The sequence below is a fragment of the Natrix helvetica genome, assembly GCF_964273705.1.
Source record: "Natrix helvetica genome assembly, chromosome: 2".
In the NCBI taxonomy this organism is placed as follows: Eukaryota; Metazoa; Chordata; class Lepidosauria; order Squamata; family Natricidae; genus Natrix; species Natrix helvetica.
The window spans coordinates 224107391-224133609 of NC_138552.1; the positions used below are offsets into that span (position 1 = coordinate 224107391).

At 41.6% G+C, this 26219-nt stretch overlaps 1 protein-coding gene across 6 annotated transcripts in view; it reads left to right on the forward strand.

The window, feature by feature from the left end:
- Positions 1-26219, forward strand: part of CATSPERE (catsper channel auxiliary subunit epsilon) — a 108150-nt gene that overhangs the window by 72264 nt on the left and 9667 nt on the right. For 3 of the 6 annotated variants that reach the window (XM_081945184.1, XM_081945186.1, XM_081945188.1), the window contains 7 exons: positions 2317-2392; positions 8824-8876; positions 17943-17984; positions 20153-20189; positions 20280-20359; positions 20930-21029; positions 25977-26078. In XM_081945184.1, the coding sequence (XP_081801310.1) occupies positions 2317-2392; positions 8824-8876; positions 17943-17984; positions 20153-20189; positions 20280-20359; positions 20930-21029; positions 25977-26078 (490 nt within the window). The remainder of the gene's footprint in view (positions 1-2316; positions 2393-8823; positions 8877-17942; positions 17985-20152; positions 20190-20279; positions 20360-20929; positions 21030-25976; positions 26079-26219) is intronic. The other 3 variants (XM_081945185.1, XM_081945187.1, XM_081945189.1) reach the window with 1 other exon arrangement.

Sequence of the window (26219 nt, forward strand, 5' to 3'; positions counted from 1 at the left end):
AGCACACACATTTGGAGTAACATGTTTCCCCAAGTCCACCAACAGGACAATATGTTCACCCTCATCCTGATGGATATATTTTATTCCTAAGTGTCTTATCTTCAACCAGAGGTATTCCCAGACAAAATAAGAATAAGAAGTTTGCCATGAGCTGTTCGATTTTAATCCCAATCTTAGTAAGTCTCATTTCACATTAGTTACTAATCATAAACTTTTAGAACCCATTTTAATTTTGGCTCTAGCTTGCATTGAGTTGCACACGGATGTACATAAAGTAGATATGCATTTGTAGTTCATTATGTAGAGGTATTGTTTCTGACTTGGTTGTGATTATTGTTCAATACTGCTTTATACTTAGAGAGAAGATTTGGAAGGGAAATGGTGATTTGAATATTGCATATATATTTCCTTAGTTATGTTACTTTTTGTTTGTTAAGGCAGCAAGAATGAAATAGATAACAAATTTAGGTGCTTAAGTCAACAACCACATATTGGATCCCAGCAGGAGAGCCAGAAATTATAAACTGTACAATTTGGCATTATTGGAAGTTAGAGGAAAAAGAAAATGCAAATGCAAATGGGAGTGGAGCTGAACCTCTTGAAGGTCCTGGGTCTCCACTCTCAGCATTGCTACCACTGAGGTCTGCCATTGTGCGGGTTGGCCAGGTGGGGAGATAATCGGGGGGGGGGGGAGATTGAAGAGGAAGTAGCGGAAACAGTTCCTTACGTTAATGAAGCCCGGGACTGGGAGTAGCAAAGCTGAGATTGGCATAGATAGGGTATATCCTCACCTGATGACCGGTGGGATTCACTTAATGATAGCAACAGAGATTGTCAGAATTTCCATCACAAAATAATACAGTCATGTGATGTCAAGCTTTATGACTACATCATTTAGTGACATAAATTTTGGTCCCAATTACTACTGTATTGTTAACTCAAAAACTACCTGTAATGTAGTATGCAAGTTTTATAACAATATAATAAAAGAATATTTTTAAAAGAGAGACAGAGAGAAAGAAAAGTATGTAGAAATTAAAGAAAATATATTTAGAATCAAGATTTCCAATAAAATAGTGACATCACATAGAAGCCATGGCAATGGTCATGTTTAGTCTTGCTGAAAAAAAACAAATGTTTTATGATATATTAAGGACTAACAAGCACATTCTTACTTATTTATTTTATTTATTTATTTATTTTATTTATTAGACTTGTTAGCCGCTCCCTCTCCCTGAAGGGACTCGGGGAGGCGTACAATAAATAAATCACATGTTACACAATTAGACATTACACGGAGGAGGTATAAATATCACCACAACAATTGTTACAATACATACAACAATAATAATAATAAGATTAAAAATTAAAATACCCCAATTTAAGATTTAAAGTTTAAAATTGCCAGGAGGATTAGAGATAGAACTATAATTGAGCCAGGCCGGCTAGTTGGAAAAGGTGGGTCTTGAGTTTTGTACGGAAGGAGCGGAGGTCGGTAGTGATCCTAATGTCGGGGGGGAGGTCATTCCAGAGGGCTATACAACTTAAGATGTGAATTATGTTAATCAAATAACTGGATTTTAGATCTGAGAAAAGAGAAGAATGTATATACATATAATTCTGATTGGCTGTGGAAAAAAGGAGGGAACAGTGACATGAGTAGTAAAAGTTAGCTAGAATTTAAAAAGTTCAACAAGTAGCTGTTAGGTATGATACAGACATTCTTTTCTAAGTAACCAGAATAGAGAGAGAAAGGCATTATAATCTGTTTAATCTATAAGAAATTAGGTTAACTTTCTAATGAATTCTAGCCCTGTTATTTCACCATGAAATTTATTTATATCATTTTTTATAATATAAAAAGCTCAGAGCTCAGAGAAATAACTGAAATGTTTCTCTCCTAGTTTTGTTTTGTTTTTTGAAATCATTAGTTCTGATAACTGTTTATTATCTTGTGTAAAAATTAGCTAGTTCAATTAAAACTGTTGTGGAATATTGTTATGTATCAAATTAGAATATTTTGTCTCATGTATTGGTTATCAAACATATAAACATAGAATAATTTTATAGACACATATTTTGAATACTTAACTTATGGGAGAAAAGGAGCATTTACAATTTTTTTCAAACGTTTTATGAAAGTCGAGTTCATAATAAGTTAGTACATAGATTACTTTACTAATAATATGAAAGCAGAAAAATATATGCAGATTGTTTGTGTATCTGTGTGTTTATACACATGCATACTAAATATATCTTCTAATACAGTGAATTATAATATCTGATTTTTTTTCATATGTATTCTTTTACATGCAGAGCTTTATCTGAGGGTACTATGACATTTGAAATTCAGCCTTCAGAATCTGGAAAAACATGCTTAACAAAAACCAAGGTATGTTAACTAAATAATAAATTATAATAAATAATGAATTACAGTGGAAATTAAAATCACTAGTACCGTAAGGAGGAGGCAGATGGAGGAATTCAATACTATTGGTTACTGATTATAAAAAAGGAAAGATTCTGCATTTTATAAAGAAAGAAAAATATTTTTATTATTATCTTTTACTATAATTGGAATGAGACCTGAGATTGATCAGTACAATTTTCATAATGACATTTACTAAAAAAGTCTGTTGTATTTAGAGCAGGGCTGGATTTCAAAAATCCACCCCAGCTGAGTCAATCCTGGGCTGGCTATTTATACCTGCAAGCCAATGGGTGCCGCATAGCATCCACCTCCTCCATGGCTGACAGTCCCACCCCATCCCACCTCTGGCACCACTTCCGGACTGGCTGCCTGGATAGCCTCGGGAGGGAGCCGTCCCTGCCCAGTTTGTAGCAGCGCCGAGAAATCTGCAAGCCTAAAGGCGCCCTTGTTCCTGCATGCAAGCTGGGATCTCCTCACCCCCTCGGCTGGGACCCTCTGAGTGCCGACCGCCCCAACGAAGCCCCTCGGCCTGCTCTTCTGAAAGCCAGGCAGGGCATGAAGGCACTGCAGCCCTTCACCGCACCACAATGGGAAAACGCGGTCCCTGCAACTTCCAGATGGGATACCTCAACCGGCCCTCGTGGTCATTTTCCGGCAGCCGACATTGAAGCTTCCTCCCCTTCGATCAGCCTCTTGCAGCGGTCTCATGGTGTGCAATCTTTGCGCATGCGCATGCCTTGGACTTGCAGTGGCTCTTTCTTCTTGCCAGCCAACTGTGCTTTGTCCTCACATTGTTGCCCAGCTCCTGGAGAGCCACACTCATGCTGGGGATCCGGAGGGCAGGGGGAACCAGTCGCTGCCTCCTAGTTTGGGAGCCAGCCAGGGGCAAGTTGGGCAGAGGCAATGGCAACAGCAGAATCCGGTGCTCAGGAAGGAAAAGATTAGCACGCTCCCATCTGTGCCCTGTGGTGCCTCCGCCGGCTCAGGGCAGCGGACTCAGCTGCATCCTGTATGAGCTGAGGCTGCAGGGAGCCTGCCACATGTTGCCAAGTGGGGCCAGTCTTCGCCCGCATGCTAAAGCAGCCCCCGCCGCCAAGGGCAGACGTCCTCTTTTGACTCCTATCGCGTGCCCTCTTTATTTCTCCAACCCTTCTCCTTCCCTAGCTTGCCCGGGTGGCACCCCAGCACAATAAAGCAGCCCCCGCCACTAAGGGTGAAGGGGAGCGCCCCAATGAGCGAAGGACATGCTGGCCGCAAACCACCCACCTGTGTACACGCCAACCCACCTCCTCTCTCCGCACATAGGCTCTCTGGTATCTCCCAACACTGACTTGTTTCCTGCCCACCTATAGCATCTGTCTGCACGCAGAAGTGGCCAGGGGTTGCTCTTGCCCTTGGGCAACAGTTCCACCTTCCCCCTCCTAAAGCCCGGCAAGGAAGCTCACTCCTCCTGCCAGATCCATCCAAGGAAGGAGAGAGCCAGGCTCGGCCAAGCTGCCTCTCCCCGAGGTAGAAGAAGCAGTTAAGGGCAGAGACCATGACATTCCCCAGTGCAAGTGAGAAAATAGAGCTCCTTTTCTCAGGCGGTGTGGGTGGAGTTTAAGACTAACCTGGAAGGGGTGGCGGCCTGGTGTTTGCTGCTTTTTCTAGCTCGGGCAGAGGCAGCTCGGCCGAGTTGGGCTCTCTGTCTCTCTCTCTCTCCTTCCTTGGGTGGATCTGGTGGGAGGAGCAGTCTTCCTTGCTGGGCTTGAGGAAGGGAAGAGGCAGAGCTGTTGCCCAAGGGCAAGAGCAACCCCTGGCCACCTATGGGTTAGGGTGAAACCGCCTTGAGCCTCTCTCTCTCGGTCTCCTTGCGCTGGGATCGTCCTTCTCCAGGCAGGGACAAAGAAGAAGAGTCGCCACCCTCCTCCCACTGTGGCTCATGCCCAGCGCTCTCTCTTCTCTCTCCCCTTCACCTCCCCACACTTGCTTACCTGTCCCAGAGAGCTCGGGCTACGCCTCCTTTGACCCAACCTCCTTCGTTACTGGTGTCACTCCTGAGTGAACTCTTCCATCCTCGGCTGTTGCGAAGAAGCAGCAGCTCTGGCTGCGCTATGCCCGCTTTGTTCTCTATGAGAGCCACTTTGCACCTTGTTGCCCAAACCTAAAACGGCCTGCGCATGAGCACAACATTAAAAAAGGAATAAAAATTACATTTTTTCAATGATTGTTCTGCGCATGTACAGAACCGAAAATCAAGATGTTGCTGCAGAGGATAGAACCAGTATGATCACCTGTCCGCCAGAGTTACTACCTATTCAGCCAAACCGTGCCGTACCCTACCGGTAGGACCCCACCTCTGATTTAGAGCCTGTAAACTGTAATCAGTAATAAGTAATGCATGGTCTACTTCTGAAATGATCTGAGTGTCAGCGTTCCAAATATCATGCAGAATTAAATCAAAGTCCAAGGCAGAGTTATCCTTAAAGTTCCAATTTAATAAAGCAGACATGTTGGCACATCTATGAAATTCCAACTCTTAATTTTTTTCCTGAAATTCCACTCAGTTGAAAGTTCATAAACTTGTGACCACTCCCATAAATCCATCACATGGTCCAATCTTCTTCTTCGACCCGACAACTCCACCCTGCTGGTTCCGGTCAGGTGTCAAGGTGTGAAGACAATAGATGACCTTGGCTTCTAGAAAAAAATAACAACAACACATTCCACAATTCTACTCCTTTCTATTCCCCCCTCCCAATTATGTCAGTTATGGCCACTGCCCCTGCTGCCAGTTTGAAAGGTTTTTCTCTGACCTCCCCAAAAACTGCCAGTTCCTCTAGATCGTCCGAGGCTTCCCTTCTTCTCCCCTGTCCCTCTAGGATAGGTTTTGGTCTGAAGACCTCCCGACAGTGGTTTGTCCGGCTGGATTTCTACAAGGCTCAGGGGAGCCTGCTTTTTTCCAGGTGGTCTCGCTGCGACGCTTCTGGCTTCTCATCTTTTATCTTTTTCTTGGGGGTTATTATTTTCTAGAATATATGTGGTAGAAAATGTTTACAGTTTTCCATTGAGGATAATCTGTTTATTTGATGAGGGTCACTCCACAGCAGGGGTGTCAAACACAAGGCCCGGGAGCCAGAGCCAGAGCCGGCTCACAGGGTGCTTAGATTAGGCCTGTGAGGCTGGCTTGGAAACAGTAAGGACTGGCCTGCAGTGCCTCTGCCAGTAAAAATGGGGCTCAGGAGGGCTGCATTCACTCCTCCGGAGCTCCATTTTTGCTGGCAGAGGATTGCAGGAGGCCATCACAGCCAAAATCGGAGCTCAGGAGCCCATTTTTGCTGGCAGAGCACTCAGGCCACCACAGGCATTCCAACATGATTGACGTTGAACTGGCCATGCCCACCCTTGCCACATCCTCCCTGGCCCCTGAGATAAAACACAACACCGATGCAGCCACCAATGAAATTGAGTTTGACACCCCTGCTCTACAGCATTATTTAGGAGCAGCTAATGAAACAGTGACTTTTATCTTCATTTTGTCTTATTGAAGGTGACCTTCAGGTAGTGTAATGTTGTGGAAACTCCATGCAAAGTCATCTATCAACAGGCTATCTCCATAGAGTCACTTTCTGTAGGATGAGCTAATTAAACTAGTTAGACTTGGCGATCTTTTAAATTAAAGGAGAATGTGCAGACTTAAAGACTGACACATCTTTAAGACTCTGCTATTCTAACCAATAGCAACAGCACTTAGACTTATATATCACTTCATAGTACTTTACAGTCCTCTCTAAACTGTTTACAGAGTCAGCATATTGCTCCCAACAATCTGGGTTCTCATTTTACTGACCTCGGAAGGTTGGAAGGTTGAGTTAACTGTGAGCCAGTGAGGATCAAACAGCTGGTATGAGCAGTGAATTAGCCTATAATACTGCATTCTAACCACTACGCCACCACGGCTCTAAGGTAATGGCTTTGATAAAAAACCATGCCTGATAGCGCCTCCAGTCCTAGACTTCAAACTGAATGATTAAATCAGCATCAGAAAAATAGAAGGACTATATTACTACAATAAAATTAACAAAAACTTGATCAGTGTTAATTTACTGAGAGAACATATGATATCAGAACATTTTAATTTTTTTATACATAGTTCCTAAAAAATTAAAGTCTTATCTCTGATTTTATTGCTTGGATTTGACCAGCCTGTTGACAAATATGTCAGCACCAGAGTGGAAAAACATTGAACTTCCACTAGAAAACTCATACTCTCTTTTTCATATCAAAATCCATTTTAGGCTGAATATTGTTGTCCCCATAACTTTTGTTGTCCCCATAACTTTAGATGTTCTCCCAATTCCGTTTGTTTGTCTTGAGCTACTCTTAAAAGTCAGCATCCACCATCAATCACACACTTGACAACAGTCCTTATCTAGATAAAAAGCTTTCTTTTCTCCATCCCAGTGTTCTAAGCGTTATGTATCAGTACTACAATAAACTAAACAGACATTCTTTGTGGCTATTTCTAGATCATCAGAAGCCAGCACATTATACCTTCAGTGTTAAACAATAATCCAAAAGCTGATTATTTCCACCTTTAGGTATCTCTTCAAATATTTTTTTTTCAAGATTTTTATACTTGTTTATCTTCAGCTGGATTGTGGTTTTGTATGTATGTAATGTACAAATACTGGCTCCTACCTCAGCAGGGTAACACAATAAACTTGCATTTGTGATGATCATTGAGAATGATGAAGATAACATTTCATTCTTCTCAGTTTTACATATTTTATTTCCTTTAAAATAAGAATTATTAATTTCTGCAATAAAAATTAGTAGTAGTCTCAGGTAGAAATTAGGAACTTAATAAGTATTACTATGTAAACGAATTGACCAAGACAGTATGCTGTTCATTAAGCAAATATTGTATGTAAAGAAAAAGCAAATTATGTATGTATGTATGTATGTATGTATGTATGTATGTATGTATGTGTTGTATTTGTGCTGATAAATAAATAAAGGGAGACTAGTATAGATCTATTTCAAGCTATTTAGCTCTCATCAGCTAGCCATACCCTTACCTGGATTTGAACAAATACGTATGTATGTATGTAGACTTTTCAGGCGCTCCGCTCCGCTGAGGAAACATCTCCGTTCCCAGCCGAGCTGGTGGAGCGCAGACAGGCGTCGTTGCTTCGCCAGGGCCGGGCAAAACTGTACTTCCGGTTTCAGCGCCGGAAGGGAGCGCGCAAGCCAGGTGGAGCGCTGAAAGGGAGCGCGCAAGCCAGGTGGAGCGCTGAAAGGGATCGCGCAAGCCAGGTGGAGCGCTGAAAGGGAGCGCGCGCGATCCGGTGCGATCCGGGAGGAACCCACCACTGGTATGTATGTATGTATGTATGTATGTATTTGTGTTACAACCCCTGGTATGCCCAAATATGGGAGGGAGCTCACTACTCCCCCTTTCTGTCATTCGGCTTATCACAGAGGACCATCCAGGCAGAAAACCATATTTTTATGGTTTTATTTATTTATCAGCACAAACACAACACGTGTGTGTGTGTGTGTGTGTGTGTGTGTGTGTGTGTGTGTATAGATATATAGATATAGATGATGATAGATAGATAGATAGATAGATAGATAGATAGATAGATAGATAGATAGATAGATAGATTAGTAGTAGTTTCCATCCTCCTTTATGTCAGTCACACTCTTCATTATCTTTCTCCTCTATAGGTGTTGAAGTACTTGCATTCCTGCTTCATGTTTAGTTTTTATTATTATTTGAAAATTTGAATTGCACAAGAAGGTGGGCATCAGTACCTTTGGTGGTGTGTTTGAGGAATAGACTCCTACAAAAAAATTTCCTTAGCTATAAAAGTATTCTGAATAAAACTTTGGGCAAATGCACATCTCAAACACAGATGCCATTTGAATTATAGTAATAAGCAACTGGTCATATTCTCCCCCACCCTAATAAATAGTGTCCTAAATGTTAATAGCTACATCCTCATTATTTCATAACAATAATGAAATTGCAAGTGGCTTCACATCTCATAAAACCAGAGAAACAGTGAAATATGATAATTAAAATATTGATTATATTAGCCCTATGATCAAGAAACTCAATCTTGTGCTTTCATTCCCTACTAGACCAATTTAATTCATAATATTGTGGGGATAAAATATGGAGATATTATCTCTGAACATCATATTTTGCTCCCCAATTATTTCTTACATATACTGTACTAAACTCCATAGTTATAAAGAATATTTGACACTTTTCGAAATCAAAGCAAGACATGGCATGACTTAAAAAGGAAAAGAGACAACATTTGGGCAGATGGCAACTACTTTGAGAAAGCTTTTGTAAATGTGTGGATGTTTTAACTGTGTGTGGGTTGTTTTTTTTTAAGCTTTCTCACATACGTGTTGGCTGTCCTCCATGGAAACAAATAATTGTAAAAAAGTAAGTTGTTTCTTTTTCTACTTTTGCATTAGCTATTTATATTTCCTTGTAACAAAGTTAAATATTAAAACGATAACATTTTAGTATAAGTGTCTGTGTGTGTAACGAATGTAAATGCTTTATTAGCCTTTTGGTATTTTGATTGTGTATTATACTGTTACAAGAGGATTCCTGTGTTTTGATTTACTTGTATGGATTTGTGCCCAATTAATTATCCATTTCATAAAATTTCCAGATTTAAACTTTTCATATAAACACATTTCCTTTATAAAATTTATCTCTAAGGCATGCTTTTTACAATTTCTCTAAGAACAATTTTCAGTCTTTGTAAAGAAGGCTCTTTATAAAAAAGATGTTGAAACTCTGGAAAGAGTGCCGAGAAGACCAATAAGAATGTTTAGGAGACTGGAAGCTAAAACATGCAAAGAATGATTACAGAAATTGGATAGTCTAATGAAAAGAAGGACTAGAGAGAGACTGTAAGGCGTGCCTCCCTCAATAACCAAGAAAGAAAACTCCTAACTCCATTGTTCGTGGAATTAAAATACTTTTACTGGTTATGAAAAGATAGCAGCGAAAGTAAAGCAAGATCTGAGCCAGAAAGGCGCAAACAATTACATATCAAATGATAACCCAGCCCCCTCCCTTCCAACGACCCCACCCCAGTGTCCAATCTTCAAATCCCTTGACTGTCATGTGGGGTGCATCTTCAAAAGGCATCATCATGTTGGTATGCAGAATGGTTGGACTTGACCAAGTCCAAACACTGGCCACCAGCATGTGCAGAAGATGGTGAGAAGGAAACTCCCTTTTCCATATCACTCCTGTATCATTTATTCCCATCCCAAATACCATGGCCCACCCTCCCCGTTTCTATGGCAGCCGATTGTAAGTAAGCGAAGCAGAGGCTGACATCTGGCCCTCCTTCAATAAGAAGAGGAACAGGGGGTGAGGGTTGAGACGGACAAATGGAAGAGGTGTGCTCTGGTTTCAGTCAATTCACGTGAAAAACAGGATATATCCTCCAAAGGGTTTTTGGCAACACCAATTTTGCTGATACTGGATTTATGATTTTCACAATGGGAAATGGACCCACATATTTCAGACCCAGCTTCTTCGATTTCTGGGTGGTTTGTAGAAATTTAGTGGACAAAAACTCCCTATCCCCAACTTGGTACACTTTATGCTTAGCCCATTTTTTATCCGCCTGTTTTTTGTGAGCATGTTGAGCTGCGTCTAAGGCTTTGCGAGTCATCGGCCAAAACTGTTGAAGTTGATTACTCCACTCAGACAAGGATAAAATTTGAGATTTCTCTTAAGGCCATTCAGGAATTGGTACAAAATCCTGGCCAAACACAACTTTAAATGGGGTCATTCCGGTACTGCTATGTACTGAATTATTACACGACGCCTCTGCATGTGGCAAAAGTTCGCCCCAATTATCCTGTTGATAATTGACAAAACACCAAAGGTACTGCTCCAGAACCGAGTTAGCCCGTTCACAAGCCCCATTAATCTGCGGATGGTGGGCAGAGCTTAGTCCCTGGACGGAGCCAATCAATTTCAGGAACTCTTTCCAAACGTGGGAGGTGAATTGGACCCCCCCTGTCCAAAATAATGCATTCAGGCACTCCATGTAATCTATACACGTGTAAAATAAACAATTTAGCCAATGACTTTGCGGATGGGATCTTGGAGCAAGGCACAAAATGGACCTGTTTGGAGATCGGTGATTACCCAAATATATTTCCAAGGCTTTCTGTTAACTCGACAATAAAATCCATCAATATCTCCTCCCACAGGACCCCAGGATGGGCAACACTTTGAAGGAGAACTTGGGGCTTCCCCTGTGGTCTTTTTGGGGCCACACAGACAGGACAACTGGCTATGTAGGACTCAATGTCTTTTTTCAGGGAAGGCCACCAAAATTGCCTCTTAATCAAATGCAAAGTTTTACAAATCCTAAATGACTCGCCATTCTCGAGTCATGGGCCCATTGAAAGACAACAGTTTTTAGGCTGGCAGGAACATACAGCTTAGATCCCACCCAAGCCAGGCCATCTTTCCTGGTGCATTCATCAAAATGTTTTTTGAACCAGTCATCAGACTCGAGGCCTCTCTTAAGTTTGTCAATCAGGTCTGTGGTCACATCGAAGTCCATTGGGCCCTGGCTCCTAGTAACCATTGGGGCAGCCAGGTTCTTAGCCGGGATGACTGGATGAACCACGGTTGGTCTGGTGCTGTTGTATTGGGGAAGCCTGGACAAAGCATCAGCCATAAAGTTCTTCCCTCCTGGGATGTATTTTAGGGTAAAGTTGAACCGGTTGAAATGCTGTGCCCAGCACACTTGTTTAGGTGATAGCTTACACGGGGTCTTCAAGGCTTCCAGGTTTTTATGATGAGTCCATACTTCAAAAGGGTATTTTGCCCCCTCCAGGAAATGTCGCCAGGTCATCAAGTCCACCTGACAGCAAAAACTTCCTTTTCCATATGGCGCATCTTCATTCTGTTTCTGTAAGCTTACGCGAGGTGTAAGCACAAGGTTGCAATTTATCTTCAGTGTTTGTTTGGAGCAATAGTGCTCCCACTGCCACATCATTGGCATCAATTTGAACCACGAATGGTGCATCCATGTCTGGGTGTTTCAAAACAGGCTCAGCAGTGAACAATCGCTTCAATTTCTCTAAAGCTGCTTGACATTTCATAGTCCAATTCAGAGGCTTACCTGGCCTAGGTTTAACCTCTCCCTTTGATTTTAGGAGATTTGTAATAGGCAGCGCAATGCTCGCGAACAAGGGGATAAATTGGTGATAGAAATTTGCAAATCCCAAAAAACTTTGTAGTTGCTTGCAAGTGCGAAGAGGTGCCCCTTCCTCCAGTTCACATAAGGGTTCAGTTCACATAAGGGTTCCATTTCTGTAGCCACCGTAATCCCAGTATAAGGGGTCGATCCATCCCAGGTACTCAAGGTTTCTTGATGATCCCCCATCCACATTTCTATTGGTTCAATTACAAAATGGGCAGGGGCTCCCCCAGCCACTGAGCCGTCCAATTGGCAAAAGGCAATGGGCACTTTCAAAGTCCTCAGTCTTAAACCCATTTTCTCCACCACTTCTGGGCTAATTACGCAACAGGTGCATCCAGCGTCTAAGAGGGCAAGCATCTTCCCTTGGGCTCCAGTAGAGGGCACTTTAAGTTCTACTGGAATGGTCATGGGGCCTGATCGGGGATTTACCAAGTGGTCGTCATCGGAGTGAGTTTCACTTTCTCCCAAAAGAAAGGAGGACTCTTCTCCATCCTGGGTGGGAGGTTTGTGGAATTAAAATACTTTTACTGGTTATGAAAAGATAGCAGCGAAAGTAAAGCAAGATCTGAGCCAGAAAGACACGAACAATTACATATCAAATGATAATCCAACCCCCTCCCTCCAACGACCCCACCCCAGTGTCCAATCTGTAACTCCCTTAGGTGTCATGTGGGGTGCATCCTCAAAAGTCATCATCATGTTGGTATGCAGGACGGTTGGCCTTGATCAAGTCCAAACACCGGCCACCAGCATGCAGAGAAGGTGGTGGGAAGAAAACTCCCTTTTCCATATCACCCCGTACCATTTATTCCCATCCCAAATACCATGGCCCCACCATCCCCATTTCTATGGCAGCCGATTGTAAGTAAGAGAAGCAGAGGCTGACAGAGATATAATAGCAATGTACCAATATTTCAGAGGCTCTTACAAAGATGAGGAGTCAAACTATTTTCCAAAGCATCGAAAGGCAAGACAAGCAGCAATGAATGGAAACTAACCAAGGAGAGAAGCAACCTAGAAGTAAGGAGAAAAGTCCTAACAGTAAGAACAATCAACCAATGGAATAGCTTGCTTCAGTTGTTTTGGGTGCTGCATCACTGGAGGCTTTCAAAAAGAGACTGGACAAGTCACAACAACTTTGTCTGAAACTGTATAGTGTCTCCTGCTTGAGAAAGACCTTCCAACTCTATTGTGCTATGTTCTATTTTATCTTTAGCTTCATACCTAAATATTTTTTATTCTGGACATAATTATTTTAAGAAAAATGTTGTTAACAGACATAGATATGTGCATCCAGACTCTAGAAATGGACTAAACACACAAATATAGCAAGGATGATTTGTATTAACATATTTCTAGAAAAATAAAAGGCAAACTGAAGAAAAAATATTTTTTGAGATACATGTCTATTGATATGACACAGGCAAAACAAGTAAATGACTTATGATAAAGTCAATACAAACTTTTATAAAAACAAATTACAACAATAAAAGGACTTCTGAAAAAATAACCACTAAAATTTATTCCAACCGAAACTTTAAGAGAAAATTGGTACAGAATGATTTAGAGATGGTTCATAACTCTGAGTTTTCCTTGTTGTGTGATGTGTAATGTACAAGGAAGTCTTTCTCTCTTCAATTTAGTCAAAGATCATGAACAAGCACAACCAATGCCATTTCCTTCCCATAACAAGACCTGAATCTTATTGAAAAGGGTCCAGATAATCTGTTTCGTCTCTGAAGCTGCCAGACCACTACCTTTTCCACAATCTTCTCCCAAGAGGGGAGGTTAGAAACTGGATGAAAGTTGTCCAAGCAAGTGGGATCCAATGATGTTTTTTTAAGGAGTGAGCAAATCAGGACTTCCTTAGAAGACTCTGGAAATATCCCCTCTTCTAGTGACATACTAATCACTGCCTGGACCCACCTGCTAGTCACCATCCTGGAGGCTTTCACCATCCAGAAAGGACAAAGATCTAATTGATAGGTGGTAGCATTGGCAGCATCGAGGACCCTGTGCACTTCATCAGGGCCAACAGGCTCAAACCATTCCCAGATAATCGAGCAAGGCCTCTCCTCAGGCATTTACATGGCCTATCTCCACACATGGGATCCAATTGGGAATGAAACTGTGTTACTTTGTCCATCAGGTGCCGAACAAACTCCTCTGCACAGTCCTGCAGATGATCAATTGAGCCCTCCTGACCAAGGACAACACTCTCAGGATCCATTAAGAGTGATCTTGTCCAAAGCTGCCATTAGATTCCAGGCCACCACCAAGGCTTCAGCAGGACCATGTAGCAACACCTATGATATCCCCCAGTTCCCTATGGAACCCACCATGAGTCCACACTCCCTGTGGAGGGGGCATCATATGACAGTCTCAAGGACACCAGGGTGTAATTGGACCATGAAAAGGGGGGAAATCTTAAATCACCCACCAAATCATGTTGCCATTGCTCAGACAAGAAAATCAAATCTGGTGTGTAATCACTATCCTTAGTTGGACCTATAATAATCTGGGATAGGGCCATGGCTGTCATGGTGGTCATGAATTTCTGGTCTGCTCCTGAGACCACACCCAGGGATGCAGTGGCGGGTTGCTCTTACCGTCGCTACTGGCACGCTGCTTGTACTTAGGTCATGTATGCGCCGGATGTGTGCTGTGCATGTGCTTGATGTGCACTGCACATGCATCTGAGGTGCACTGCGCATGCATGGGCACTCCACTGCCCCTGCGATGCCCAGCTGCTCATCAGAGATTGCGCAGGCGCCACACACTGCATGCACGTGCAATTGGCTCAGTTGCTTCAAAAACAGGTATGAAACGTGGGTGGGTGGGCGAAACAAACCACCGTACCAGTATGATGGCCGCTGCTCCCAACTACTACCGGTATGGCCATACCTGTCCATACCGGGAGGAGCCCACCACTGCAGGGATGGCAGATTGCAGTCCCCAGAACCATGAATCTGGGAAACTCCACCGCCACCCCTGAGATGGCCTCAGCAGCTCAGGCAGGGAGGCCGGTATACTAGCCGGTATACTTATGAAGCCCAGCTTCATAAAAAGGGTCTTGCAAACACAAACTTGCAGAGCAAGATCCTTGAAAGCCAAAAGAGAATTTCTGAAAACCACTACTACTCCACCTCCTCTGCCCTGGGGTCTTGGCTAGTGCCAAATCTGAAATCTGGCTGGACATATTTCCGAGAGGAGATACACACCCTTCCTGACTCAGCCAGATCTTGATGTTGCATGATAGAATAGAATAGAATAGGAGCTGGAAGGGACCTTGGAGGTCTTCTAGTCCAGCTCCCTGCTCAAGGAGAACCTATGCCATTTCAGATAAGTGACTGTCTAGTCCAGCAATGGCGAACCTTTTTTGGCTCGCATGCCATAAGTGGGGGGAGCTCAGGGGGTTCGTGTGCGGGCATGCCACACCCATAATGCAATGTGCGCACTACAGGTGTTCCCCCCCATTTTTACATGCTTTTTTCGCCCTCCCCAGGCTCCAGAGGCTTTATAGGAGCCTGGGAAGGGCGAAAACAGCCTCCCCTGCCCCCCTGGACGCCCTCCGGAGGCATCAGGGAAGCCTCTGGACGGTCCCTGAAGCCTTCGGAGCGCTCAAAATGACCCTTTTTCAGAATCCTATAAAGCCTCTGGAGCCTGGGGAGGGCAAAAAATGGCTTTAAAAAAGGGTGAACTCAGCTGACAAATGGCTCTGTGTGCCACCCGTGGCACGCGTGCCATAGTTTCGCCATCACTGGTCTAGTCTCTTCTTTAAAATCTCCAGTGATGGACAATTTCTGAAGCAAGCTGGTCCACTGGTTAATTGTCCTCACTGTTAGGAAGTTTCTTCTTAATTCTAGGTTGCTTCTCTCTTTGATTAGTTTCCAAACATTGTTTCTTGTCCTGCCCTCTGGTGCTTTGGAAAATAATTTGACCCCCTCTTCTTTGTGGCAACCACTCAAATACTGGAATACTGCTATCAGGTCAGCTTGTTCCTCCTGAACAAGATCTTGAATAAGGGTAACCTTGTTATTAACTTACCTGGCATTTAGCAGCCATAGCTGAACCTCAGGGCCTCCAAAAGCATGCTGTCCGGGAACTGAGGATGAGCTAATATTGGCCAAAACACATCACCAATATTATGCATTGGGGGCATCTTCCCCTGTAATGGCCAGCCCTTTGACTCCTGTGTCCCATGCCCATCACCACTGAGATACATTGTCTTATGCTACATCCCCCAAGATGATTATTCCCTCTTCTCACCAACCCTTCTTCCTGAAAGAACCAAGGGCTCTGCCATCCTCCCCCAGTCATTCACAGCTATACTCCCAAGTATTTGGATTGGAATGTCCTTGCAACAGTGATTCCATCACCCTATGGTTAAACTGTTACAATATACTTTATTTGGTGTCCTTAAAAAAGATTACAACCTCAACTGATTCAAAATGTAGTGTTCTGATTGCTGACAGGAGGTCCTTTAAGCATTGTGACGTCTATGCTTAGATTGCTACATTGATTACCAATAGGTCTCTGGGCCCATTTCAAGATGTTGTTTTTTAACTTTTAAATCCCTACATTCCTTAGTGCCAGGTACTAGTAGACTCATTTCCTTTGACCAATATTCATATGTTCATCCTGATGGAAGCAGGTCCAAATGAAGAGGGAAGAAGGCTGGAGTTGTTACTTCTTGATGGCAGTCTCTCACATTGTGGAAATGTTTGTTTATTCATTACCGTGTTTCCCCAAAAATACAACATGTCCTGAAACTAAAGCCTTGCCACATTTTTCGGGTGGGCAAAAATATTTTCTATGGTTATGGGCAGGCTGCCGGACAAAGTCTTCTGGCAGCTTGCTCATAACCATACAGCATACTCCTAGAGCGGCCGCTGCTGGAAGAATCAGAAGCCGAGTTCCGGAGTTTGGAAGCCGGACAAGAAGTTTTGCTTGGAGCTCAGCAGCGGCTGCAAGGACAGCTGGCCCAGGGCACGGTGAGGCTGGGAGGCATAAGAGCTGGGGGTGGAGCAGGCGCTCGCACAACCCCTCTCTCCAGCCGGGCAGAGCTCCATGCACTGACCTAAGGGGTATCCTGAATGTGCCAAGCTGGGGGAGCTGGGGGGCGTCAGAGCGCCACATGGCTTGGCGCCTTAGGGATACTCCCTAGGTCAGTGAATGGTGCTCTGCCTGGCTGGAGAGGGGGTTTGCCAGGTGGCTGCTCGTGAGCATGGTCACCTCATGGCTACTTCACCCCTGAGGCTGTGCTCGGCTCTTCGGGAGCCCGGTCACAAGGGAGCAGCCGCCCGGCAACCCCACAACAATAAACCCTCCCCCTCTAATAAGCCCAAGGCCATATTTTGTGGGTCAAAAAAATATAAGACCCTGTTGTATTTTCAGGGAAACACAGTATTATTTTTATTTATTAAATTTCTATATTATCCATCTCACTTAAGTGACTCTGGACTATTTACAACATAATAAAACAATATAAACACTTGATTAAAACCAAAACAGAATTAAGAACAAAGTTCTTCTAAAAGTTACAACTTAAAAGTGAAAATCAGAGCTAAAAAATGCAGTATTCTTCCATCAATAAGGGGAGCTCCTACTTGCTTGCCCTTTGTAAAACATCTTATTCTTACATGCTTTTAAGTAAACAGTGCACCTGGGTTACCTGTGTAATTTATATTGTATTTTATTTCATTTTTCTATATAAAATGCCTTCCTTTTATTAGAAGTTGGGGTGCATTGTATTCTTTTTTCTTTCTTTTCTATTTCTTGTTCAATGTTATTATTTTTCTATATTCTTCTTACCTTCAATTCAAAATTTGTATTACCTTTATTCTGTTCAAAACGTGTTTAATAAAAATTATATATAAAAATTGAGAATGTTTTCAAGGAAAATCTACCCAGTTACTCTTCTCATAGCCTTTTAAAATATTGTAAACACTCAGAGTTTTATCAGAGTTTACCAAAGTTGGGAATTGTGTAAAATGTTTTGTTCAGGTACTTTAATTCTATCATCCATCTGTATCTATATCTATCTTTCTATCTATCTATCTATCTATCTATCTATCTATCTATCTATCTATCTATCTATCTATCTTATTAGAAAGAATTTGATTCTATAATATACTTTTAAAGTTTTAACCAACTAGCCTGATTTGGGGACACTGAAACAGAAGGTTAAAAGTCATATTCAATCAATGCTGGTTTTTAAAAATAAAATTACATAAATACCTTTTTCTATTTTGTCATAGGAAACCTTCAGAGTGTGAGAACTTTACCTTCACAATACCTCGGTAAGAAGTGTATACAAATTACATATAGGCTAAACATATAAAATGGTTAAAACTGTATCTAATTCTGAGTATTGACTGTAGAAATGGACCATAAAGGCTTCTTTATTTATTATACTCTTCCTGCAAACAAAGTGGCAACAATTGATTTTAAAAAAGACAATGCATCACCAAATGGAAACTTAGACTGGAAAATAAGATCAGCAAGTTGAGATCAGATGCAAGCAGTCTAGAGCAGATGAAAGAAAAGAAACTGAAGAACAAGAAGATCAAAGAATGCCTAATTAAGAAATATCATCTAGAAACAAAGATTAAGGAAGTCCTAGAAATAATAAAGCAACAGCTTTATTAGCAACTATAAGCATGAAGATCAGCAGATACAAAGCTCAAAATGCACACTATAGGCAGAATCAGCTATTTCAGTTGAATAAGAAATGTTTCTACAAACCCACCTCAGGAGAAGCTGCAGTGAGTTAGTCAACACCTAACAAAGAAGAAACAGCACAGTTCTGGTTGCATGCAACAAAAATGCAACTTGAATAAAAGAGATGGATAAGAATAAAAAAACCATCTGAAAAAACTTGTAATAGCAGCAAAAGTGGTAGATAAAAAGTTAAGGAAGATCAAGAATTGATCAGCACTGGATAAAGATAAATTGCATGGTTTTTGGTTCAAACATCTGACTATCCTACACCCACTCATTGCCAAGCAATTTAATAGCATACTGCAAAAGATAAAATTGACAAGTGGTTAATATCTGCCAAAACCTACCTGATAATGAAAGGTCAAAGAAAGGGGCCAGCACCAGACAATTATCCACTTATCAACAGCTTTCAAATTGTAAGTGGTATGTAGCAGTCAGTAGCATCTAGCTGAAAACAAACTCCACCAGAGCAGAAAGAAAATAGCCAATCATTAGAGGGTCACCTCCTAATCAACAAGATGATTTTGGAAAACTACAAAAGAAGGAAGATCAACTTGAATGTAGCATGGATTAATTACAAGGTAGCATTCAACTCCCTGCCATATGAGTCAGTAGAAACATCATAAGCTTTCTGCAAATATCAAGGACACAATGAAAGACATAGTTGCTGGTGAATGGTAATAGACTAGAAAAAAATCAATATTAAGTTGATTCAGCTTCTATTCTTCCGAGAGCAGTAAAATGAGGACCCAGATTGTTGGGGGCAGTAGGCTGACATTATAAACTGCCCAAAAAGTGCTATAAACCACTATGGGGTGGTATATAAGTCTAACTACTATTGCTATCAGGAGAGAAAATTTTCAAGGAGATTCACTATCACCACTAGTGTTTGTTGTTCCACAGATTCCTCTATCAAATCAAACCATGGTTATCAAACAACAAAAACACCTGCCAGGCTACCCCATATCATTTATATGAGTATGCATGTAAAACATAGAAAAACGTTATTTAAAATAAAATTGCTGCTCAACAAATCAAGAAGAAGATTAGAAGTGAACACATGAGTATGAGGAAGATCTTAAAGTCCAAATTCAGTGGAGAATATACTATTGAGACAATTAATACCTGGGCAGATCTAGTTATTAGATACACAGTTGGAATAGTGGACCGGACTCAAATAGAACTAAAAGCTCTAGCTAGAACAATTGTTGCAAAAGAAAATAAAGATAGTAATAGGACAGTGAAATGCCAATTCAACTAGAGCACCATCAGCATTGACAAAATCACAGTCAATTGCAAAAGGCAGATTTATTAGGAACAATTTGCAATCTGTGACAATATCTTAAACACCGTTAAGCATCTGCCTCTACCACATCCTTTGGAAAGACTCAATAGGTAGATAAATATTCCAGATCTAGTCTAAACATGACTGACTATGCATGCAACTGATTACAATAATAATAGACATTTTCATTGACACATATCCTGGAAATATCTTTAATTATTGGTATAATAGTAATTATGATTGGTTGTTTGATAACCATCCTCTACATTAATTCTCGTATGTATCAGAAATATATTGTGTTATGATTGGCCACCCATCAAAAACTTAGGGAACCTATATTCCTTATGAAGTGGTAAAAGGCTAAATCATTTATCTAATGCAGATGGCATAGAGAATATTGAATGCAATGTCTAATACTAGAATATTACAATTACAGTTCAGAACCTCTTTCTCTTACATTAGGAAGTATCTCAGAGACAAAAGGCGTAAAAGAAACAAGGTAAGAATTACTATTTTATTTTAGTGAACTAACTGATGCAATTTGTTTTGCTTTTTGCTTTTTAACTGTACTAAACTGTCTTTTCCATAGGAAGTAATATATGATATAAACAAATATGGCTGCCCATTACAGAGTCATTATACTGAAGACTTTTATCCTGAAGTTGAGATGTAAGTAAAACTAAAACAGTGTGAAGAATGGGGAAAAGATGCATTAGGAAGTATGTATTATAGACCCTTAATGACTATCATTAAATGTTATACCTTATGATTCTTGATGAATGTATCTTGTTTTTTTATGTACACTGAGAGCATATGCACCAAAAAATTCCTGGTGTGTCCAATCACACTTGGCTAATAAAGAATTCTATTCTATTCTTTCCCCAACTCTTCATGACAAGAATTGAAGGTATCAAAAGAAATCAAGATTGTGATCACAACTGTGCTATTGTACACCTACACCTTTTTATATGGGCACAAAAGAACAGCATTCCAATCACGTAGTCACAACTGAATTTTTTAATCCTCATCCTGCAAATGTCCCTTAAAAGAGAGGAAGGCTCTCTCTGTTCTGTGCAAAACTCTTCCAGTTTTATTTGACAAAGGACAAATGCTAGCAAAATTGGAAGATTTATTGGAAAGGAGGTAGAGGGAAGTTTGCAAATGATAAATACACTTGAATCCTTATTATGGCTTTACACTCTTAGAAAAGATACTGTACTGTGCTTCTGTTGTATACAGATTTCAGGATACTAACAGTCTCATACCTGTTGAGGCAAACTATATATTGTGGGAGATGAATGGAAGGATTGACTTTGCCTACACGGCAACTATGGAAAAGGTAAATTGATTTATGATTTTTGTGCTTTATATATTATCATTTTGAATCTGTACAATATAGTTTGATGAATTGAAATAAGGTATTTGGATCAGGATTCGTTCTTAGAAAGAAAGGCAGAGAAAATACTAACACTTGTTCAGTGGTGGGTTCCGGATCCCATTGCAACCGGTATGGTGCAACGGGGCCGGGTGTCCATTAAATGAACGCACGCAGCACGCACATGCATATGTACTTACCACCTGCAACACTCCACGATGCTTCCGTGATGCTCCAGCTGCTCGGCAGAATGTCACACAGGTGCCATATGCTCTGTGTGCATGTGCGGAAGCACCAAACAGCTCAAATACCAGTAAGGAGGGCGGGCGGGCGGGCCCTCCGGAGCACCGTACCAGAACGGTACCCGGTGCTCCCAGCAGGCACCGGTACGCCCGTACTGGGGCATACTGGTCATAACCCGCCACTGCACTTGTTCCATATCTAAAGCTCCAGGCAACTGACTGGCTTAGAAAACAATGAATGGAAAAGTAGAGACTGGGATTAGTTTTTGTCTTTTTCTGTGTTATGCGAAGGAATTTAGAGATATCTTTTGAGAAGATGGGAAAGAACAGTCAGGGAGGATCTTGAAAAAAATATTACTCAGTTCAGACATTGAAGCAAGTATAAAAAAGAAATTCAAAATAGTCCCCTTTTGGTTCTTTATTATAAGATGGGATAAAAAGAAACTAAGATAGGCTTTCAAGGTTCTGTTATTCTACCCTACAATTATAAACTGGCATGTCTGTTATTCTGTTATTCAGTGTCTGTTTCTTACCCTGGCCTCCTCATAGAGCTGACAGTTCTCTTCCCTAGGATTGAGAAGATGCCGAGGAAAGAAAGTTGAACAGAGCTGTTTCTTCTACCATTCAGTTCTTAATTTACAATCATTTTTAGAGATAGAAACATAAACCAGTAATTTTAGATTCTTTTGTTTACATTTTTCATAATCAATTTTCCCAACTACTATTCTGTCTCAGTGGTATGTTTATTATTAAGAGTTGATTGTTTTCTGATTAATTTTGTGTATTTTGATATATAATCAATTTTTACGTTGAAGTCTTCTGCCAGGATTTAAATCTGGATATTATAGGAGGTTTTCTTGTTGTGGTTGTCTTGATCTAAATCACAATGCAGGCCATTGAGATTCACTATTCAGCTTCAAGGCCAACCTCTCTCCTTCCTAGACAGATGAAACATTTCCAATTTAAGAGAAATCTTGAATTAAAGTTAATATATGGGGTGAGTTCAGAGGTGGTATTCAGCAGGTTCTGACTAATTCTGGAGAACCGGTTAATACCACCTCTGCCTGGTCCTGCCCCCATCTATTCTCTGCCTCCCGAGTCTCAACTGATTGGGAGGGAATGGGGATTTTGCAGTAACTTTCCCCTGCAGTGAGGAGGGAATGGAGCTTTTAAGTATCCTTCCCCTGGAGTGAGGTTGGAATGGAGATTTTACAGTATTCTTTCCATGCCACACCCACCAAGCCATGCCATGCCATGCCCACCAAGCGACGCCCACAGAACCAGTAGTAAAAAAATTTTGAATCCCACGACTGGATGAGTTGTTGTTCAATTACTAAGTTGTGTCTGACTCTTCATGACCCCATGTCTACAGGCAGCACACCAGGTCCTGTCTGTCCTCCTCTGTCTCCTGTACTTCAAACCCAAACCCTTGCTTGCTACATCAATGTTACTATCTAACCATCTCATCTTCTTCTCCTTTTGCCTTCAATCTTTCCTAATATCAGGGTCATTTTCAATGTGTCCTCTTTTCTCATTAGATGACTAAAGTATTTGAGCTTCAGCTTCAGTGTCCTTCCAGAGAATAGTCAGGGTTGATTTCCTTTAGGATCGACTGATTTGATCTCCTCACAGTCTAAGGGGCTCTCAAGACTCTTCACCAGCACTACAATCTGAAAGCGTAAATTCTTTGGTATTCAGCCCTCCTTATGGTCCATATCTCACAGCCATACATTATTACTGGGGAAACCATAGCTTTGCTTATACAGACCTTTGTCAGCAAGATGATGTCTCTACTTTTTAATATGCTGACTAGATTTGCCATAGCTTTCCTCCCAAGGAGCAATCATCTTTTAAGTTCATGGCTGCAGTCACCATCTGCAGTGACCTTGGAGCCAAGAAAACAACACCTGTCACTATTGCCATTTCTTCTCTTCTATTTGCCAGGAAATGATAGGACTGAATGCCATGATCTTAGTTTTTTTAATGTTGAGTTTCAAGCCACCTTTTTTACACTCTCCTTTTTCATCTTCATCAAGAGGTTCTTTAGTTCCTATTCATTTTCTATCATTAGAATGGTATTATCTGCATATCTGAGGTTGTTGATATTTCTTCCAGCAGTCTTAATTCTGACTTGTGATTTATTCAGTTTGGCATTTTGCATGAAGTTCTTTGCATATAAGTTAAATAGGCAAGGTAACAATGTACAGCCTTATTGTACTCCTTTCCCTATTTTGCCTATTCCCTCCTTTCCCCATCAGTTCTTCTATATCCTATTCTAATTATTGCTTCTTGACCCTCATACAGGTTTTTCAGGACACAGGTAAAGTGGTCTGGCACTCCTATTTCTTTAAGAATATGCCACAGTTTGTTCTTTGATTGTGTAGTCTAGTGTAGTCAATAAAGCAGAAGTAGGTGTTTTTGTGGAATTCCTGTCATGGTCCCATTGGAGCTTGGGTTCGAGGAGGAGGAGATGGATCTGGGCCCAGTGGAGATTGATGGCGCAGTCCCTATGGCCCAGGAGGAATGACCGGGGAGGAGGAGAAGGCAGTCCTGGGTCCTTCTGGCCTCGGAAGAGTAGGGAAGAAGGAAAAAAGGGCGCAGGATGACCGAGCAAGGGGGGAGGAGAGGGAAAGGGCAGGCAGCAGAGCAGAGGAGCAACAGAGCATGGAGATGTGCAACTGCTTGCCCGATCCCCGAGTGTAGAGAATGGAGAGGAGGAGGAGTCAGTACAGGGTGGCCCAATACTCAGGAGGAGGGCACCCGGCCCCTCCTCACAAGGCTCACAATATGGCATCCCAGCCATATTTAAGGAGACACGGTGAGAAGGGGCTTTTGCCAGGAACAAACATTTGTTTTCAGATTACACTCCCCCGGCTGTTACTCGACCTTTTGCCTTGCTGTGAAGACTGCTTTGCCTTACTTTGAGGACTGTTCTTATCCTAGCCCCTTAGGTCATAACAATTCCCTTGCTTTTTCCATATTCCAGTGAATGTTAGCAATTTGATCTCTAGTTCCTAAGCCTCTTCGAAACCCAGCTAGTACTTCTGATAGTTCTCTGTTCACATATTGCTGAAGCCTAAGTTGTAGGCTTTTGAGCATGACTCTGCTTGCATGTGAAACTAGAGCAGTTGTATGGTAAATTGAACATTCTTTGGCATTGCCCTTTTTTGAGATTGGAATGTAAACTGTCCTTGTTCAATCATGTAGACATTTTTGAGTTTTCCAAATTTACTGACATACTGAGTGCAGCATTTTGCAGCATCCAGTTTTAAGCTTTTAAATAATTCAGCTGGAATACCGTCATCTCCACTAACTGTTGTCGGTAATGCTTTCTACCTATGTTTCCCCTAAAATAAGATCTGGTCTGATTTTCTTTTAGACCCCCAAAATAAGCACCATGTCTTATTTTCGGGGGATATCTTACCCGCTTATCTTAGGACCACTGCAGCCAGGCCTGTCAGGCCCAGACAACTGTTCCACCGGTGCGACTTCTTCTACAGCCGCTTACAGTTGTTCACAGCAGGACACAGCATGGCTTGTTGTGTCGGTGCCACCGCTTGTGGCAGGACACTGTAAGGATGGTCATGCCGGTGCCACCACTTGGGGCAGGAGGCTGCATGGTGTGTTGTGCCATTGCGCACATGAGCAGCAGCACCAGTGCAACAAGCCACATGGCATCCTGCTGGAAGTGATGACACCAGCGCAATGCTCCAGGTGGCATCCAGCCGTGAGTGGCCACAAGTAGCTGCAGAAAAAGTTGGGCATCAGGGCAACAGGTGTCAGGTCCTTAAGCAGTGACGGGATTTAAAATTTTTACTACCAGTTCTGTGGGCTTGGCTTGGTGGGGTGTGGCATGGCTTGGTGGGCGTGGCAAGTGAAGGGTACTGTAAAATCTCTATTCCCACCCCACTCCAGGGGAAGGTTACTGCAAAATCCTCATTCCCTCCCGATCAGCTGGGACTCAGGAGGCAGAGAATAGATGGGGGCAGTCAGAGGTGGTATATACCGGTTCTACATAAAATACATAAAATTTCTGCTACGGGTCCTCCAGAATTGGTCAGAAGCTGCTGAATACCACCTCTGTCCTTAGATAAGTGGGTGCAAGGTGTGTAGGGCAGCTCTACCCCCCATCCCTGCCCTAACTTGATTTTTAAGCCTGTGACTCATCCCACCTCATACAACCAAATGATGGGCGTGGCTAATTTTGGGGGTGGGATTTATATTAGGCACATGCATGAAAATCAGGCTAGAGTTCTATTTTTGGAGATGCATGGTAAGAGTCCTACTTGACTTTGCACTCCAAGAGATCTGGCTCAAGGTCAGAGATCACACCATTGTGGTTATCGCAGACATTAAGATTTTTCTTATATTTTATGTAAGAAAATATATTTCCTTTAGTTTAATCTCTTTTGGAATTTCAACCTTGTCTTTCTTTTATTCACAATTTTTATTACTTTTATGTGTTTACTTTTTTCTGTTAATTATTTTATTATTAATATAATTGTTGAACAAATGGTTGTTAAGTGAGGACTACCTGTAACAAAAATCAAATAATCCTTAGAGAATAGAATAATATTCTAAATATATATGGTTACCAGAACTTCATAGAGTCTATCTATTCTTAGAATACTTTTCTTGGCTGAGTTTTGGGTGCTTATGTTTTTAACAGATCCGTTGTTTAAATACTGCACAGACTTGGAATCAGATGCTTAAATTATATAATAAATCATTTGAAACAATTGAAGATGTAGATGAAATATGGGGACCTCATGTAAGCATCAACATATAAGTAATTATATAAGTAAAATCAGTCTTTAAATATATATATATCTAATACTATTTAGTTATTAATCTTTATTTAAAATAAAACATCCAACTGTTATATATTACTTCTAATTTCATTATTGATTTC